We start from the raw sequence: 19,993 nt of genomic DNA, 5'->3' as shown, positions 1-19,993 counted from the left end.
GTCTATATGTTCGCGAATTTCGCGAACGTTGTTCGCGAAAGTTTCGCGAACAGTGTCCCTATGTTCGTGAGCGGTACTGTATTTGCTACTAGTGGCCCTGATGTATTTGCTACTAGTGGCCCTGATGTATTTGCTACTAGTGGCCCTGATGTATTTGCTACTAGTGGCCCTGATGTATTTGTTACTAGTGGCCCTGATGTATTTGCTACTAGTGGCCCTGATGGATTTGCTACTAGTGGCCCTGATGTATTTGCTACTAGTGGCCCTGATGTATTTGCTACTAGTGGCCCTGATGTATTTGTTACTAGTGGCCCTGATGTATTTGCTACTAGTGGCCCTGATGTATTTGTTACTAGTGGCCCTGATGTATTTGCTACTAGTGGCCCTGATGTATTTGCTACTAGTGGCCCTGATGTATTTGTTACTAGTGGCCCTGATGTATTTGCTACTAGTGGCCCTGATGTATTTGCTACTAGTGGCCCTGATGTATTTGCTACTAGTGGCCCTGATGTATTTGTTACTAGTGGCCCTGATGGATTTGCTACTAGTGGCCCTGATGGATTTGCTACTAGTGGCCCTGATGTATTTGTTACTAGTGGCCCTGATGTATTTGCTACTAGTGGCCCTGATGTATTTGTTACTAGTGGCCCTGATGTATTTGTTACTAGTGGCCCTGATGTATTTGCTACTAGTGGCCCTGATGTATTTGCTACTAGTGGCCCTGATGTATTTGCTACTAGTGGCCCTGATGTATTTGTTACTAGTGGCCCTGATGTATTTGCTACTAGTGGCCCTGATGGATTTGCTACTAGTGGCCCTGATGTATTTGCTACTAGTGGCCCTGATGTATTTGCTACTAGTGGCCCTGATGTATTTGCTACTAGTGGCCCTGATGTATTTGCTACTAGTGGCCCTGATGTATTTGCTACTAGTGGCCCTGATGTATTTGCTACTAGTGGCCCTGATGTATTTGCTACTAGTGGCCCTGATGTATTTGTTACTAGTGGCCCTGATGTATTTGCTACTAGTGGCCCTGATGTATTTGCTACTAGTGGCCCTGATGTATTTGCTACTAGTGGCCCTGATGTATTTGCTACTAGTGGCCCTGATGTATTTGCTACTAGTGGCCCTGATGTATTTGCTACTAGTGGCCCTGATGTATTTGCTACTAGTGGCCCTGATGTATTTGCTACTAGTGGCCCTGATGTATTTGCTACTAGTGGCCCTGATGTATTTGCTACTAGTGGCCCTGATGTATTTGCTACTAGTGGCCCTGATGTATTTGCTACTAGTGGCCCTGATGTATTTGCTACTAGTGGCCCTGATGTATTTGCTACTAGTGGCCCTGATGGATTTGCTACTAGTGGCCCTGATGCATTTGCTACTAGTGGCCCTGATGTATTTGCTACTAGTGGCCCTGATGTATTTGCAGGAGATCATAAGACTTGTTGCAAAATGAAAATTAAAAAAAGAGAAACAGTAGCACCTCTTTGATGGCTACGCTCAGTCCCTTGTTTCTTCATGGAGGTAGCTAAATAAGCACTTTTTAGCATATATACCTTGCGGGTTTAGTGGTGGGTGGGGGTGAAAAGAAGTCATCATCATCATCCTGCTCATCGTCATCAAACAGGCTAATAGTTGTTTTGGCCCTTGACTTTGGCTCCTGCTTGGGTTTAGGGGCAGCAAACAGTCCTCCCCCACCTACTCCTCCCTCCTTATCGTCATCACTGAATAATCCTCCCCCTGATTTGGGCTTAGTTGTTTGCTGTTCTGGGGAAGGCTTGACTTCTTCAACAGATGGGGACCGTGTTGCTTTCTGCAAAGAAAAAATGTGATGTAGATTTGATATAGATGATTTGATTTAATTACCATTAAAAATCATATAATAACACTTCTGTAAGTGGTACCTTTGATAAAGGCGACACTCCACCAAACATAGGGACTGCCCCTGCTGGCAGCTGATAGAAAAAAAGTTTTAAATCATTTGACACTCCACCAAACATAGGAACATAGGTCTATCCATTTTCATTATCATCAATAAATAACACACTTGGGATAGAAAAATGGTGGTCACAATACTAGTATTGACTATAATGCCTACATGCAGTAGATATACAAATCAATCCATGATGTAACATATAACATATTAAATACAATACAACAGAACCCATGCATAGATAGGTGATAGGTTTTAGCATACCTTGTAACATAGAATATCTTAAATATAATACACTAGACCCCATACACAGGAAAGTGCTGGGATTTCGCATACCTTTTTCTGGGGTGGGGCTTGTTCTTGCTTTGCTTTGCCTGCAAACAGATCATCTTCCTCCTCCTCATTGTCTCCCCCAAACAGATCAACTGGTGGCTTCTTTTGAGCAGACTGGGTCACGTCTGAAAGAGATGATTAATAAACTAAGACAAAAGTGAGCAATGAGTAACCACACACCTACAAACAAGTAAACAAATAAACAAAAAATAAATAAAAATCCTCTTAACAAAGCATGAGAAGAAATAATGATAAGAACATTATCAATGAAAAATAAGCAATCAAATTGACAGACAGATATGCATGTAACTAACCATTGCTTGGTTTCTTTTGACTTGCACCAGAACCAAATAAACCTTCATCCTCATCTTCATCAAATAGGCCGCCACCACCCTGACTGGTCTGCTTTCTGGCAGGCTTGTCTTCCGGTGTGGATGGCATGGAATCCTGTTTGGCAGGAGATGCGGGCAGAAAGCCATCTGTGGAAGGACAAATAGCAAGTCTTCTCAACACAATAGGATCCTTGATGTAAAATGGAAAGCCTTTCTTAAAAAAATTATAGCAATAAAATAAAAAATATCGATATTAATAATAAATTAATAATAATAATAATAATAATAAGAATAAGAATAATAAGAATAAGAATAATAAGAATAAGAATAAGAATATAATTTTAATAATTTCAATATCTACATAATAATAATAACAGTATAAAAATGATCCTAAAACTTTGAACTATTTACACGTCTATAAGGTATATTAAAATAAATAAATAACTAGTAATGTAAGAATATTCTTCTTGTAAAAATAATTGTCAAAGTTCCTATATAATAATAATAATAATAATAATAATAATAATAATAATAATAATAATAATAATAATAATAATAATAATAATAATAATAATAATAATAAAAATAAATAAATACTAATAAAAACTGTACAAAGCATTTTTCATGCTGTATTACATTTATTATATAATACTTAGAAATTTATAATAAGCTTATTACATAACTTTTTATTAGACTCGGCTGCAGAGGCTTCGATGTTTGTGCTTTTCAACGGTTTAGTTGGAGACAGACAGAAACTAACATTGAAATGAAACTGTCTCGCTAATGTCATGCACAAGACGGTAGCTCATGTTAACACAAGTAGTGCACTTTTTAATCTCTAAAATCTCGACATCTTTGAAATAAATAAATTACTAAATGGAAAATCCTTGTATGATTTTTATGCACTAGTTGATGAGTTGAGATTGAAGCCATTCAAGTACAGTGAAAAAATATTGTTCATGGTGAAAAAAACATTGTTGGAGGCTCTGATTTGCTGAGACCAGTGAACGAACGAAAATTTACTGAATATGTTTTCAGTGAGTATTTCTCAGTATGTATGTAATAGGTGAATATATATAGTATATAATAGGTGAATATGTATATGGGCAATTCCACGTGAGAAGTGTTAAAATCAATAATTTTCACATTGTGATTTAGAGTGAATTATTGCCTCTAGTGCATTATATACATATTGGAGTTTGTAAAAAAAAAATTGCTGATGTGAACAACGCTGTACTCAGGGGGGGCCACTTAGTACAAAGGTGTACTTTATTCATCAAGAAAACAACTTGCCACATTGAACATTTCAAGCAATAAAATCATGCATGAATGGAGCTGAATCGTTTGCCCATATGGCTACTGTGAACAATGTCACCTGTTCTTGGCACCAATGCGCTGATTGGATTTCATCCTGGTGCTGGCATGTGTAATTTTCAGAGAAATCTACTTGTACAACTGCTTCATTTTCATTTAAGTTGGCAATACGGTCTTCAAAAAAAGCTGGTTGCTTCCTCTTGATGGACGCATGCTCTAAAGAGCTAGGGATTTTCTCACTCAGACAATCTAGGGCCTCTTCTACAGCTAACTCCTTGATTGTTTTCTGCATTTTTGTTACATTTTTAGGCTTGCCCTGTTTTGTGTCTATAGTGTTAGTAACCCTTTCCCATTGACTCCACTTTACAACATCATCTAAAGGGGCATCTTCTTTAATGCCATCCAGCCAGTTGGGACAGTCGACACATTTCCCCATCATGCAATCCTCTTTGCCACTGTCACAAACAAATTGGTGGACAAATGATCCAGAATATGCTGGAAAGCTGGAAAGCTCCTTACTGAGACAATCACAAAGACACTTCACATTCTCATGGTGCATGCAAAGACAGACTTCTCTTGGCATTGAGGAATGCAGCAAAACATTAACTGGCCGCAGTGAGCTAAATTTACTTAGACCTATCTTTATACTAGGATGCTCTTTCTGAAACAATCTTAATGTTTCTTTTAAAGACCATATCAAATGTCTCTTTTGAAGTTTTGATTTCTTGCCATCCTTTCTGACGATTACAAATTCACGTCGTCCTAGGGCCTGACGGGAGATTGAGTCCAGAAAATAGAACTTCTCTACGCTTTTAACTCATTGATTTTGTTGTTGCCTGAACTGCATGATTTCTGCTCTTTCGATGACAAACCAGCAGATTTTGCAAGTTTTCGAACAACTGCACTTCTTTTTCTAGGGCTGTGTGGGAGATGTGGTGTCACCTTATGAACTGCTTTTCCTAATGCTTGGGAGGTCTTGTTAGCAGCCTTGATGTCATTTAAATTATGCTGAACTGGAGTAGAAGTTCCTTTGGCAGCTTGCCTTTTCAATAATCGATGTAACCTCACTCTCTCTCTGCCTTTGATTCTCTGCCTTCCGGCCTCCAGTGGACTCAAAGTCTTTTTTCGACTCTCGCATTTCCTTTGCCTTTTTCCCTTAGCTTTATAGGCTGCAGATTTAGCTGGATTTGCTCTAATTTTTTTCCTGCACTTTCGGTTTCTTTCTGCTCCACTAAGGGATTTTTTGAATGGATTCATTTTGAGTGAACAAACATGTGCTTTAGCAATGGCATCCAAAATAGCCTGGTTTTGGTTTTAATCTGGTATTCGTACCAAGTTTTGGTTTTAATCTGGTATTTGTACCGAGGCGTCGGGTTTTGGTTATAATCTGGTATTCGTACCGAGGCGTCGGGTTTTCGTTTTAATCTGGTATTCGTACCAAGACGTCGGGGCTTAACGAATACCAGATTAAAACCAAAACAAAGGTCAGAACTGCTAAACACAAATATGGCTGTCATTTATGATAACTAAATGCTCCAATTGTATCACATATTCTTTAGCTAAAGCTGTAAAAGTAAACAGATCGCCAAATTTTGGTTAAACTCACATGCTGTAATGTCTGTGACATTCATTGTAACGTCCATGACAACACTTAACAAAAGCTGCTGAATTAGTGATAACAAAAATGAAATAAATAACTTCATAGTTAGCAAGCATGTTACCCAGGCTAGACACTTCTGAGGTGTTTTGTATGAAAAAGATTGAAAGGGTTAGTTAAAATAAAGAAAAAAAACTGCAAATAAAAACTAGTCTAACCTCCAAAGATGGAGACTGCACCAGCTGGTATTCTTTTCCCACTTGCAGTGCTTCTAGCACGAGGCTTGACGACTTTGATTTCTTCTTCCTCCTCTTCTTCCTCTTTAATGACAATCAAATATTTCACATATGGTACAGATAAAAATATTGCTTAAAAATGTTTGATTGCAAGCAACAGACATGACAGAAAACCTTGCACATGCACACTATGAAGAGATTCTAAAGAAGTCACGATTTTGTAAAACAGCTCACTGATACCTGGTACCAAAAAAAAAAACAGAAATACCTACTACCAAAAAAAACATTTTTCCTATTTAAAACACTTATACAGAGCAGAGAGGCTAAATTGCACTATCCTTGTGCTATTTAAGAATAATCAGCAAAAGGAACATTTTTTTACCCTTTACAAAAAGTCCATACTATACCTTCATCTTGCTCATTCTTAATGCTAGACTTCTCAGACTTCTCATCCCCAAACAGCCCACCTTCCTATGAAAAAAACAACATTTAATCTCTCACCATTTACAAACACCACAATAAAAACCTGAATGCTGTAACCCTGTGTCTACCCTGGAGTTTAAGTAATAGTTATGGTAAATAAAGACACACAAACTACTGTAATACACAAAATAGCTTAACCTTGTCATCATCGTCATCAAAGAGACCCCCTCCACTGCTAAACAATCCACCTTTCTTTGCAAACGGGCTGCCATCTGTGTCAACCAAACCATCATCCCCACCTGTAGGCTGGGAAAACAGATCTGCAAATAGACAGTCATGTCATGCATGTAACAAAGTCTTCTTTGCAAAATCTATGTAAGCTACACACAGGTTACAAAACAGTCAATTATATTTATTTTTTAATAGTTTAATATGCTGTTTGTGAGCATAATTACATTGTAAAATATATGACTTATTAAATATAATAATAATGACAATGATGAGAAAGAGGGTTTTTAGGTCTGTGTACAGGCTTTAATTATCACCATGACTTACATCACAAATAGCCAAACTATAGTCCAGGATAGGTTTTTACCTTCTTCGTCATTTACTTTCTTGCTCTTGTCATGCTTCTTTTCACCACTCTTTGTGCGGGACCTCCCTTTCTTGTGATGGTGGTGTTTCTCCTTCTTCCCCTTGCTCTCTGTTCTGCTGCGGTTCGTCTCTGAGCGCTGCTTCTCTGGCTGCTGTGGCTTTTTCTCCTCGTCACTCCATGCTCCAGGCTCAGCCGCCTCCTCATCGCTGTCAGCGGCAGGAGGTGGGGCCACACCTATCTTTGATGCCAGCTCAGCAGCAAAATTTATTGGGCCACCAACAGGCTAGAATAACAGCATTTTGTTAAGGCTAAATACTTTAATGGTGCTTAGAGAACTAACTCTAGCAAGGTAGAGGCAAAAGTTAGTCTACTGTAGGTATATATGAAAACTTCAGATAATTAGAAACTTGTCTTCATCAGAATTTTACCTTTCTTGGTTGCTCCTCAGTTTCACTATTTTCCTCCTCATCCTCGTTCTCGTCTTTTGGTTTCTTTTTTTCACCAAACAAATCTCCTTCATCACTCTCTTCCTCTGAGCTTGAAACCTGAAATTGTTGTTAAACTTTTAATTTATGAGCAACCATATAAAATCAAGGTACTAATAACTGCTGTAGTGGCCAACTCAAAAGTACTAAGTCATAGTACTAAAGTCACTATGATCTTTCTATATGCAGCCACAAGTTTAAAATAAATTGGAAAAACACTAAACATTAAAATGTACACTAAATTATTATATATGTTTTGCCCGTCATAGAGAATAAAGCAAAAGCCAATAATCACAATTCTAAACACATTTACCCCCTTGTAAATTATAGTACCTGTTTTCTCTGCTTCTTTATAATCATTTTTTTCTCCTTTGTGCTTTCAGTCTCTGATTCACTTGAAGATTCAGACTGTAGAATTTAAATATTTTGTTATTATTACCGCAAAATACCTTCCAAAAGACAAGGAATCAGCAAGTAGCACCGGCAAATGGTATTCCTCAGTACTGTATCATATCTCACCTCTGACTCTTCACTACCAAAGGCTGAGGATGCAGTCTCACTTTCTGATTCACTCTCCTTCTCCTCCTCTTCCTCAGCTCCCTCATCTAACAAGAAAACAATTATTGAAACAATGTGATTCCAGCACACAGCCCAAGTTGTGCAAGCCTTGCTTCAACCTTACGTACCTTCAAACTTACCTAACCTCCAACCTTACATATACCTTCAAACTTACCTAACCTCCAACCTTACACATATACCTTCAAACTTACCTAACCTTCAACCTTACGTACCTTCAAGCTTACCTAACCTTCAACCTTACGTACCTTCAAACTTACCTAACCTTCAACCTTACATACCTTCAACCTGATGTACCTTCAAACTTACCTAACCTTCAACCTTACATACCTTCAAACTTATGTACCTTCAAACTTACCTAACCTTCAACCTTACATACCTTCAACCTGATGTACCTTCAAACTTACCTAACCTTCAACCTTACATACCTTCAAACTTATGTACCTTCAAACTTACCTAACCTTCAACCTTACATACCTTCAAACTTACCTAACCATCAACCTTACATACCTTCAACCTTATGTACCTTCAAACTTACCTAACCTTCAACCTTACATACCTTCAAACTTATGTACCTTCAAACTTACCTAACCTTCAACCTTACATACCTTCAAACTTACCTAACTTTAAACCTTACATATACCTTTAAACTTACCTAACCTTCAACCTTACATACATTCAAACTCACCTAACCTTGAACCTTACCTTACCTTCAACATAACCTTTAAACAAAACCTCTGACCTTACCTAACCTCCACCCTTTACCCCATTGTACTTCCACCACTTAAACCAAACAACTTACCTTCTGACTCTGATTCTCCCAGCCCAACCAACTCATCCTTGTAGAAGTCCACTGTGCCAATCAAGTGAGGGAGTGGCCGGTGACTATATGGATCCTGTGGAGAAATAATTTTTGTGACATGAAATCACTGTCAGGCTGTCTATCAACAGACTCTTCTATCACTCCTACCACTATTGATGAAACTGTAATATTTTTCTTTTAACATATATCATTATTGTTATTATTTCTATCATTTCCATGAACATTAACTCCTGAATAATACCCTAAGGCAGGGCTTCTGGAATTACGCGGGGAAAAAACTCAAAAGTACGCGGGATTCTTTGCTAAATTATGCGCTAAATCACGCGCAAAAACAATCATTACGCACTAAATTACGCGGGATTTTGCAATACATTTTTCTTTAAAAAACAAAATTTTGCGTTATTCTTTACTGAATTACATGCTAAATTACACGGGATATCAACTGTTACGCCCAAACTAGATTGTGTACCGAAGGAAAGCATGAAATAACTTGATAAGGTTATTTTTTTTTGCGTGAAAATATCTTAGGCAAGTTTTCATTGGCTCCTAGCCACCAGCCAATTAAAAAAGGTATTTTATTATTAGTCCCATGCCTTAGCGGTTGAGGCAAAGAATTCCTAGTCATTTTATTTGTTTTCGAAATTCAGTTCAAAATATCGCACTCTTACGAAGAATATCTCTCTTTTTTACGACAAATAGAGGTAAGAACCCTAAAAGAACACATCAGCTGTGCAATTTAATTATTTGTCTTTCAAAATTTAGCCAAATTACGCGGGATTACGCGAAAATTTGTGGATTACGCTGATTAAGCGGAAAAAGCCAAATTACGCGGTTCCGCACAAGCGCGTAATTCCCAAAGTCCTGCTAAGGTGTTCAAAGCATCCATTCCTATTTATTTAATCACTCAATTGACTAAGAATTTTCTCTTAGTGTTATTTAATTATAAAACTTCAATAGTGACTATTGAATTTGAAATGTAAACCAAAATTTTTTCATGAGATATTAATTAGCATATGGAAGTTCATCACCCTCCTTGTACTGTAGCTGAAATGCTGGATTCTATGAGCCCAGATACAAGTGGTTGAGTCAAGAGCAAAGGACAACTCTGTCAAGCAGCTACCATATGATTCATGTTTGACCACAGAAACAGCATAATGCATTAATGTACCTTTGGTTCCAGGATAGGTGCTGGTTTATACTTTGTCTGCACATTGGCATTGTCATCTTCATCAGAATCTGGCAAAATAGATTACACAGTTGAATAAAAATTGCCTTGAAACAGTACCTACAGTTCCTGTAACACATATATATTAACATCAACCTAAAGAGTAACCCCCCTTCAGCACAGCCTTAAGCTATCTGAGCCCTTAATCTTTGCAAAGGAGGGCTGCCAACAGCACACATGCAGCATTCAAGCACACACTATCACCTATTTCTTTTAGTGTGCAGATAAATGTGCTGCATCATAGTGTCTAGAGTCCGGTGTCTACAAAACGAAGACCTAAAACCTAATACCTAAAACCTTTTACCCCAAAAGCTACGACCCCCCCCCAAAAAAAAAAAAATTACAGTTATTATTTAGTCTATCTTGTTTCCCAAATGGCTACACAGCGCGAAAGTTTCATATGGAGGAAATATTCTCATGTGCACGCCAATGAACTATTTTTAATCGTCGTTTATTTGTCTCATTAAAAATTGTAGTTGCACACACTTTTCAGTCACGCTCCTTTGCCCGAAAAATCATCCCAAAAACTCTCCCGGTAACCTAACAGACCCGGCAATTACCGGTAATTTAGAAAAATACCCCCAGAAAAGTTTTCGAACTCCCTGGCGAGGAAGAGTGTTTATCAAAACAAAGCTTTTGCGTAGCGTGCCGATACGGGTTCCCGACAAGTAAATTATAATATTTTCAAAGTTTATGAATAGATTGGCTAAATAGTTATTGGAATCCAAGTTTTGTCGATGTCTGTAGACAACTTGCACCCCAACATTGCTGTGGCATCGACATTTTTCAAAAGAAAGACAAAGAACAAGTAAATAAAGTCTCATTTTGTAGAAAAACTTTTAATAATTTCGCAAAGCTGTTTATATTTTTATGCGCACTGTGACAGCTAAATGTCAAATCATTTGACAGAGATGAAACCTGATTGGTTGGAAGGGAATCCGATAAAAAGATGTAAGCCTTGATTGGCCCACTTTATACCGGGCAGTGGAATGGTTTTCTCTGTGATGAAAACTTTCTACAACTCGACACAACTAGAACATGAAGCGATTTCCCGTATAAAGTTAGCCCACTTTATACCGGGCAGTGGAATGGTTTTCTATGTGATGAAAACTTTCTACAACTCAACACAACTAGAACATGAAGCGATTTCCCGTATAAAGTTAGCCCACTTTATACCGGGCAGTGGAATGGTTTTCTCTGTGATGAAAACTTTCTACAACTCGACACAACTAGAACATGAAGCGATTTCCCGTATAAAGTTAGCCCACTTTATACCGGGCAGTGGAATGGTTTTCTCTGTGATGAAAACTTTCTACAACTCAACACAACTAGAACATGAAGCGATTTCCCGTATAAAGTTAGCCCACTTTATACCGGGCAGTGGAATGGTTTTCTCTGTGATGAAAACTTTCTACAACTCAACACAACTAGAACATGAAGCGATTTCCCGTATAAAGTTAGCCCACTTTATACCGGGCAGTGGAATGGTTTTCTCTGTGATGAAAACTTTCTACAACTCGACACAACTAGAACATGAAGCGATTTCCCGTATAAAGTTAGCCCACTTTATACCGGGCAGTGGAATGGTTTTCTCTGTGATGAAAACTTTCTACAACTCAACACAACTAGAACATGAAGCGATTTCCCGTATAAAGTTAGCCCACTTTATACCGGGCAGTGGAATGGTTTTCTCTGTGATGAAAACTTTCTACAACTCAACACAACTAGAACATGAAGCGATTTCCCGTATAAAGTTAGCCCACTTTATACCGGGCAGTGGAATGGTTTTCTCTGTGATGAAAACTTTCTACAACTCGACACAACTAGAACATGAAGCGATTTCCCGTATAAAGTTAGCCCACTTTATACCGGGCAGTGGAATGGTTTTCTCTGTGATGAAAACTTTCTACAACTCGACACAACTAGAACATGAAGCGATTTCCCGTATAAAGTTAGCCCACTTTATACCGGGCAGTGGAATGGTTTTCTCTGTGATGAAAACTTTCTACAACTCGACACAACTAGAACATGAAGCGATTTCCCGTATAAAGTTAGCGGGCAATTAAGATTTTGGAAGAAACACTCCGGTTTCTGAGTTTATCAGCGTTTTAAGAAACGACCACCTGGAAGTAGTTCCCTTTTTCCCAATTAAAAAAAAACAAATTGAATTATTATCTCATAAGGATCACTGATTCCACATGAAACTTCCACGCTGTGTAGCCATTTTGGGAAACAAGTTAGGCTAAATAATAACGGCAAAATTTGGGGGGTCGTTGCTTTTGGGGTCGTAGCTTTTGGGGTCACAGGTTTTAGGTTTTCGTTTTGTAGACACCCGCCTAGAGTCCCTACAATTTCTAAAAAAATTCTCCTAACCGTGTTCTGTGTTGAGCTCCAGTGTAATAAAAGCATCATCCATAACTCCAATCCCATGCCTTAGGGCCTCTTTGATCCGTGGGATTACATCCTCTTCACGCTGGACCTTGGGTTTCTCCTGCAGCATAATTGGTAATAGAGAATTAGCCATCAAATGGAGATAATGGGAGATTTGAGATGTTCAGAGATATGGAGAGATAAATAGTACTGGCCAATGCAATTATGACACCTGGGGCCGGTTCCTGAAAGGCCGATTAACTTGACCCTCGATCAGCGCATAATCCCAGGTTAAAATTTGCTAATCGTAGGTTAGCTAACCTACGGATAACTCACCGTTTCTGGAAGCCAAGTAACCCCCCAATTTACTAACCCTGGATTAAGCAAGTAAAAAACTGGTTTGATGAGTAAAATTCACACAGAATACTCACAGTAGATCAACTCAAATATTTATCTTTGGTGATTTTATTTTCGCAGAGAAGCCCCAAAACACCTCTTCATCGCCTGTAATTACCTCCATTTCATTGCCAAAAATGTCATTTGCAGGATTCAAGTTTGGTGCGTGACACTAGCAAGACAGATTTATTTTAATTATAAATTTCATGTAACTTTCTGTCTGTCCCAGCACAATTTTCGAGCCAGCATCGCAACGAAGGTAGCATAACAAAGCGAAATGTTAGGACATTTGATCCCTACATTGTTTCTGTGTAACGTCATAATTTGTCGGCAGCTACATTTTATGAATTAAACTAAACTAAACTAGGGAAGCCTGTGTTACGCCAACTAAACCGTAGGTTAGCGAGTTAACCCACCTTGCGAGCAGGGTTAGATTTTACCTCCTGACTAACCTAGAGTTAATGCTAATCAGCGTTTCGGGAACAGAACTAATCCGGGGGTAAAAATTTAATCGTGGGTTAAAGCAAATTTAACCCTGGGTTAGCGCTAATCGGCTTTTCAGTAACCGGCCCCAGAAGGGAAGGGAATATCACATACATACTGTATATGCATGTACTGTAGGAAAAAAGCAATAGCCTTTAACAATGCAACCAGTGCTACAATGGTCACCCTAAAAAATTTAGTGTAGTAGGACAATTAGAGTCCTCCTAGTTGTCCAGTTAGTTGTCCAGTTAGTGGTCACTGTATTGCATGTTGCACCATGGCTTCAAAGTGATACTCAAGTTTTGTCAAACCTTTGTATTGTCGTTGTTTTGGGGACCACTCCCTTGTTCTTCCTCTTTACTTATATCTTCTTCATAGACTCTCTGTTGATTTAAACAAATCAGTGATGCCAACATTCTTATTTTATGTCATTATATAATATAATAAAGATACTGTAAACCAGAAAACTCAATAAGAAAAGAGATCTTTGAAGATTCTTGGAATAAAGTTTCCCTCAGAGTTTCAAGTTTTCCCCCAAAGAGATTCAAATGAAGCCCCAACATCATCCTTACCATGAGAGCTTACCATGTATATGCTGACAATGGTCTGAACACTTTGAAACTCTGTGTTGAGAATTTGTCAGATATCCCGCACAAAATAATGTTTTTTCCAAACATTTTTATTTTGCTTTTGACTTCTTAATAAGTTATAAAGTGACAAAATCTAGAATTTTGGATTCTAGTCTCCTTGGAATCTAGTCTCCTTGTATGGAGAATTGGCAGATATGTTGTACTATTGACCAATAGCAATATTAATAAACTATTGGTGAATTCGCTTGCACTATGTGTGACACTGTTACTGGTAAAATGTGTTGTGATAAACTATATAGATATGAATCACTTCACCGAAACACTTACATTTTCAATAAACTGTGTGTTGGAAAGCATCAGAAAGTCATTGACAGTGTTCTGTACTTTGGATTGAATTCCCTATCAAGAAAAAATAAATTACACTGAGCAAAATGACTAGATTTGTGTAAATTAGAAGTCTGCATGGAAACTGGAAACCAGTTACAGCTAGCAGGAAATTAACCAGAAATTATCCATTAACAGAACTGTAACAAGGCTATTTTCTCTAATAGGTCACCCAAAAAGTGTGATCTATCCCTGCAAGTCTGCTATTGTGGGCAACACATCCAAGAAGGGGCAACAAAGCCGCCATAGAAGGGGCAACAAAATTGTCATAAAAGAGGCAACAATGTTGTGACTGACCCCAATTCAGTTCTGCTAAAATGATTAACAAATTATTTTTTTTTTTTTTACCTTTGTACTCCCAACCAGTCCATCAACTTTTTTCTCAATCTCATGTGTCTGGGACACTATCTTTTGCGAGAACTGTTGTAGATACAATAGCAGCTGCAAATACAATTTTTAAGAATATCAACCAGACAATTACTGATGTTATTGTTTACATTATAAAAATTAAATGGTCTCTTTTGAATAACTTTTCATTACCAGAGCTGTACCTGGCCTCAAAATATTGGAAAGCACGATACAGAAATATAAACAAAATATTGGAAAGCATGATACAGAAATATTAACAAAATATTGGGAAGCATGATACAGAAATATTAACAAAATATTGGGAAGCAAAGTCACACCCCCACTAGACATTTCTTTATAATTTTAGAAAATATTTTTTTTTGGGGGGGGGGGAGGGGGCGGCATATGCCCTCCGTGCCCTCAGGCTAGTGTATATTATACAAAAAGTAACATCTCAAAAAGTGGTCAAAATCTCTAAACATTCAATCTACAGTTCTCTAACCAACCACTGAAATAGTTTTATTCTTGATTCGTCATGCAAGCGCACAAGAACCTATTTTCTCATTAAGAATTGAGATGCAGATCTCAGTCTCAAATTTCAGATTCTTAAAATAGAAAATATACTCATTACGGATCTCACCCGGCAATCGTGTGTGATCATATGTAAACATCCATTAACATATTTTGCGACACAATTATTATTCTAGATTGCTGGAAGCATTAAAGTTGAAAAAGTTTTTAAACAACAATACCCTAAAATCATAGCACCCCATTATTATACTGACAACACAAGGGTCGCCCATGCAATGCTATAAACTTCATTCTCGATGTAATACTCTGATTCGAGTAGAAAAGGGAATTAGCGAAATATAACGTTGCTTTGATTTGTTTGAATCTGTTTACATGAGAGATAAGGCAGTATCACATAGAGACGGCACGGCAATCTTTCAAAATTGCTTCTATCTTTCGGAAAATTTTATGGTTTCCAAGCTCTAATGCAGACAGTATCTAGCGATTTCAAGGGATTGGTAGGTGAGCTATCAATAACGTGTAAAATCCTGCGCAGTTCAATGCTCAATTCCATACCCCTGCATCCGCGGCCAGCGTCCATTTACTCGTTCCTTTCCGAAGTTCCTCCAAATTCCACGCTCTTTCCCATAGTTTTTCTCCATTGTTGGAAGTCGGAGCGGCTTGTGAATTTTGCTGGGTATTGACAGATTCTGCGGGTACGTCGGGAGCAGGGTTAGGTGGCGGTGGCGGGGCTGGGGGAGCCGTGAACTCTGCTGCAATCGGAGGCGGTGGTGGAGGTGGTGGTGGAACAGCCGCCATATTGGATTTGTGTCATTACGGAAGTCGAAAGCACGTGACTCATGACTTGTTGCCTAAACTTTTTGTTATATTCACAGGGAGCCCGGTCCGACGTATAGTTCGGCGCCAAGGTTCGGCGCGTAACGCTTAAAAATTTGCATTATTGTGAGAAACGAGAAAACGCTAAAATTAAACATTGTTTTAAAATACTTACTGATTGACAATTTCTAAGTCTAAGAAAACTTATTTACAGTCTACTTCCCATAACTTGCTGTCTCCAAGGCAAGCATAAACCCGCTTTGTTAAGTTTATCGAGAAATTCGCGTACCGAGGTATCGACACTCGACATTCGGTCAAAAGCTATGTGAAAACTGCTCCAGCACCAGCCAGCATTGCTGGCGAATTTTCGCTTGACTGACTAAAGGACAAAGGAAATGACAAAATAAGAAAGACTTTCTGACATTTCCTTTGTCTTGTGGTCAGTCGAGCAAGAATTCGCCAGCAATGCTGGCTGGTGCTGGCGCAGTTTGCACGGGGCTAAAGGCAACTGTTATAATTTCTTTTAAGAAAAGTCCGGGAGCCCTAAGTCTAGGAATTTTTTTTCCCGACTTTCATTTAGCAGGTCCGAGAACATATACACTCTTTTTTTTATAAGAGCGTTTAATTTTCAGTTAAGGCTTAATATATTCTTTTTTTCGATGTTCTTAATTTTTAGTGTATATACGAATATACGAATAATCTAATGATCAATAGCAACAATAAGGTTGTTACTATTACCACAATTTGATTCTGCATATTAGAACGCATAAAGACGACGCTAAGCGTGGAAAAGGCCTCGATGTTTTTCAGTGCCTCAGTGGATCTGTTCCGCAGCCCGTATTTTTTTTTTTATTATTTTTTTTTTTTTGCTGGCTAGGAAGATGTAGACCCCTCGGTGGATGGGAAGAAAATCGCCGTTTTTTTTTTTTTTTTTTTTTTTTTTTTTTTTTTTTTTGCTGGCTAGGAAGATTTTAGTTTTTTTTTTTTTTTTTTTGCTGGCTAGGAAGATGTTAGACCCCTCGGTGGATGGGAAGAAAATCGCCCGTTTTTTTTTTTTTTTTTGCTGGCTAGGAAGATGTTAGACCCCTCGGTGGATGGGGAGAAAATCGCCCGTTTTTTTTTTTTTTTTTTTTTTGCTGGTTAGACCCCTCGGTGGATGGGAAGAAAATCGCCGTTTTTTTTTTTTTTTTTTTGCTGGCTAGGAAGATGTTAGATCCCTCGGTGGATGGGAAGAAAATCGTCCCGAATGATTCTGCTGGCAAACGTGTTTCGGAAAGGGGGTCTAGTCGTTGTATGCCCTTAGCTATATGTGGCGTAACCGACTAAGACCAGGCTGGGATCCTGGTTATTGCCACCCCATTAATTCGCGGGTACCTGAGGTTCCTTTGTATTGTACAGTTCACTAGATAGCGGCTGCCATACGGTGTTTCAGCGCATGTCTGGTAGTATGTCTTTTTTTCTGTCATGAACAAGATCTATTCCCCGGGCTTCTTTCCCTCTTTTATTTTATTTAATAAATTGCGCCTTCCACTTTATTGTTATTTGTAGTCAGAGGTTTGATTTTGATATCTTTTACCAGGTCACTGTTTCCTGGCCTTTGTATACCATATATGTATGTATACCATATATACAGTCTTTGTATACCATATATACAGTTTGTCAGTCTGTTATTGCGTGACTACAGTTGCCGTCACGTCACGTTCGGACCTTTTGGCTCTTAGGGCGGTACCTTAATAAATTTTAAAAGAAAAAACAAAGCATTGAATCTAACATCCACAAATTTCAAACTTTCTTTTTCATATGGCGGAGTTTAGTTTCCCATATCGGAAGTCAGACCCACCGAGGTTGTCCAAGTTGCCGTACCCCGGGACAGAAGACCATCTCCGAGTGATTTGGTCCAAAGTACAAATTAAACATCACTCTTTAATGAGATTTCTCTAGTAGCCATTAGCGCATTTGATATGATCCAAACAGCTTTCTTGTATACGAATATCCGTTATAGACGAAGTCGTGGTCTAGAAATCCAGACACTTCGCTATCATCTGATATATCAAGTCCCGCTTGCTCGTGTTAATGAGTAACGGGCTGTAATACAATCCTCTTATTCAAAGCCGCTTACTTCCTCCGATACTCACAACGCGCAGCCTTTAGGAGGTCGTTATTTAAACTTACAGCACTTTGGGACAGGAAGAATGCTCTTTTAACGCGTGATGGGAGAGAATGCAAGTCTCAACTTCACGAGGGATAGCCAAGGAATGGCGCAAGTGTTCGTTACTACACAAACAGCACTTATGTTTCTGATAATGTTCGGGACGCTCGTTTGTAATATCTTGGTAGGAATTGTCATTATAAGGAGAACGCACCACCACAACGCTTCACCTTCAAATATTTTCCTTTTAAATCTCACAATTGCTAATACTCTACTGGCAATACTAGTTCTACCGTTAATTATCGCATCCATGTTAATGCAGCGCTGGATTTGGGGGAACTTCTGGTGCCAAGCGTGTGGATTTTTTGGAACTCTTCTTACCACAGACGCACTGTTGACTGTGATGGTTCTCAGTTACGATCGTTATCACTACATTGTAAATCCACTCTCGTATCCTATGCGTATGTCAGCTGTGAAGACCCGTGTTTTAGTGGCCTACACTTGGCTTCAGAGCTCATTCACGGCTATTTTACCGCTTGTTGGATGGGGGATTTACGGCTTTCAAGTTCCCAAGTCTAGCTGTACTGTATTGTGGGATAACCCAAGAAGCGAAGGCTACGCTAAACTTTTTTCGATTAGCGTGTTTATAATTCCTCTCGTTGTCATGATTTGGACTTATTCTCACATCATGAAAGCTGCCCGAAGACAAGCAAGAATAGGAAATATTGCCGTTCTCAATGCTGGCTTTAGAAGCTCCATAAGTTCAACCGGATCGGGACAATTCACCGGCTCCAAAGCTCTACGGACTACTGTTCTAGTTCTGGGGACGGTGATAGTATTTTTGGGACCATATAATGTGACTATATTGCTAGAATCAAGCGGAGTAACTCTACCAAAAGCCTTGCATATAACCGCTACCATATTATGCTACAGCATTTCACTTCTCTATCCGCTGATATACGGTATAAGGGTTAAAGGAATTCGTAGGGACATTAAGCGGATGGTGTGCTCAACGTTATGTTGTATTGATTACGTGCGGCCTATCAGCGCTGCAGAAGCTTTCCTCATTTCTCCCGCGGCTAGAGCGTTCAGAAATCGGTCTGTTTCTGACGGTTCTGTTTGCTCCATCAATGACCTTGAAGCCCCGAGAACCGAGACGGAAAGGGATGTGACGGGTTGGTGTCTACCTCCGATTCGAGAAGAGATTGTATTAGGGCGAGAGAGCCACAAACCCGGCACGAGTACCGAGCTGACAGATTTGGAAATTATGTCTCTCTCAATCCCAGGACAGATCATGGATAAAAATTAAAGAAAGTTAGAAAAATTGACAGAAGATAATTTAAATAAAAAAAGCATGCAAGGTTTAATATATTTGATAATGCTCGGGAGAATTCTACTTAAAGATTTTAGATAACAAGCAAAAAATAAAAATAAAAAAACATGAAGGTGGTAGAAATCATTTTTTTTCTGGGATATAAAGTCGAAATAGTCTGTTTTGTTTTGAACCGCCATTTTGACTTCGCTGCTCAGCATACCGGAAGTCATCTTGGGTGGCCTTTCGGCGCCAAATATCCCCAAGGCTTTCCATGATTGGCCGAATTTCCTGTGACGTTCGCGCGCCAGTCATAGCGACCCTCCAGGGGTGTGATAACACCTTCGCGATAAGGGACCACCCAAGTTAGGGCTCGCGTGGCGATAAAAGCCCTAATAGTGACGCACGCTGATTGGTAGATTAATCGTTCGGCAACCGAACCTCTCCGCTTTTTCCTCTCATGTCATCTGGTTAAACTCGGGTTGCCTTTGTCTCCGCTTCGCTCTTCGCTAGTACTGTACTAGGTTATTCCGCAGACTCAAACGAGGTAAATGTTTCTCATGTGGCCCCAAGGAGTTGTGATCCCTTTTCCCATATAAATCTTGTGATCCTGTACGTTTTTGGGCATCTGAAACTGATCTCGGTCCCACAAACCTAATTCCACACGCCCCGTTACTACACCCTAATGGCCCTGAAGCAACGAGGAAAAAAAACCGCGAACGTTTCCGCTTATCACTCG

The 19,993-nt window shown here is 39.0% G+C and overlaps 2 protein-coding genes across 3 annotated transcripts in view; one reads left to right on the top strand and one right to left on the bottom strand.

Annotated features, from left to right (window-relative positions):
* The window catches only part of LOC5517287 (WASH complex subunit 2), a 31,964-nt gene extending 16,142 nt beyond the window's left edge, over nt 1-15,822 (bottom strand). For both annotated transcript variants that reach the window (XR_007313637.1, XM_048732171.1), the window contains exons 1-18: nt 15,533-15,822; nt 14,447-14,539; nt 14,042-14,113; nt 13,436-13,507; nt 12,249-12,366; nt 9,819-9,886; nt 8,630-8,723; nt 7,771-7,856; nt 7,585-7,659; nt 7,195-7,311; nt 6,767-7,049; nt 6,370-6,491; nt 6,156-6,219; nt 5,731-5,832; nt 2,584-2,748; nt 2,273-2,394; nt 1,908-1,958; nt 1,560-1,816 (exon numbers count right to left, since the gene is read on the bottom strand). Coding sequence is in view for 1 of the 2 variants with exons in the window: in XM_048732171.1 (XP_048588128.1) it covers nt 1,560-1,816; nt 1,908-1,958; nt 2,273-2,394; nt 2,584-2,748; nt 5,731-5,832; nt 6,156-6,219; nt 6,370-6,491; nt 6,767-7,049; nt 7,195-7,311; nt 7,585-7,659; nt 7,771-7,856; nt 8,630-8,723; nt 9,819-9,886; nt 12,249-12,366; nt 13,436-13,507; nt 14,042-14,113; nt 14,447-14,539; nt 15,533-15,775 (2,204 nt within the window). In the remaining variant the exon portion in view is untranslated. The remainder of the gene's footprint in view (nt 1-1,559; nt 1,817-1,907; nt 1,959-2,272; nt 2,395-2,583; nt 2,749-5,730; nt 5,833-6,155; nt 6,220-6,369; nt 6,492-6,766; nt 7,050-7,194; nt 7,312-7,584; nt 7,660-7,770; nt 7,857-8,629; nt 8,724-9,818; nt 9,887-12,248; nt 12,367-13,435; nt 13,508-14,041; nt 14,114-14,446; nt 14,540-15,532) is intronic.
* A 2,087-nt stretch (nt 15,823-17,909) lies between these two features.
* LOC5501306 (G protein-coupled receptor 161) lies at nt 17,910-19,387 on the top strand. Its single transcript, XM_001622563.3, has one exon. The coding sequence runs from the start codon at nt 18,004-18,006 to the stop codon at nt 19,249-19,251; it is 1,248 nt and encodes a 415-aa protein (XP_001622613.3). The 5' UTR covers nt 17,910-18,003; the 3' UTR covers nt 19,252-19,387.
* The last annotated feature ends 606 nt before the right edge of the window (nt 19,388-19,993 follow it).

Source organism: Nematostella vectensis, chromosome 9, assembly GCF_932526225.1.
Source record: "Nematostella vectensis chromosome 9, jaNemVect1.1, whole genome shotgun sequence".
Classification (NCBI taxonomy): Eukaryota; Metazoa; Cnidaria; class Anthozoa; order Actiniaria; family Edwardsiidae; genus Nematostella; species Nematostella vectensis.
The sequence above is the reverse complement of the archived record's forward strand: the minus strand, read 5'-3'. Positions and strand labels throughout refer to the sequence as shown.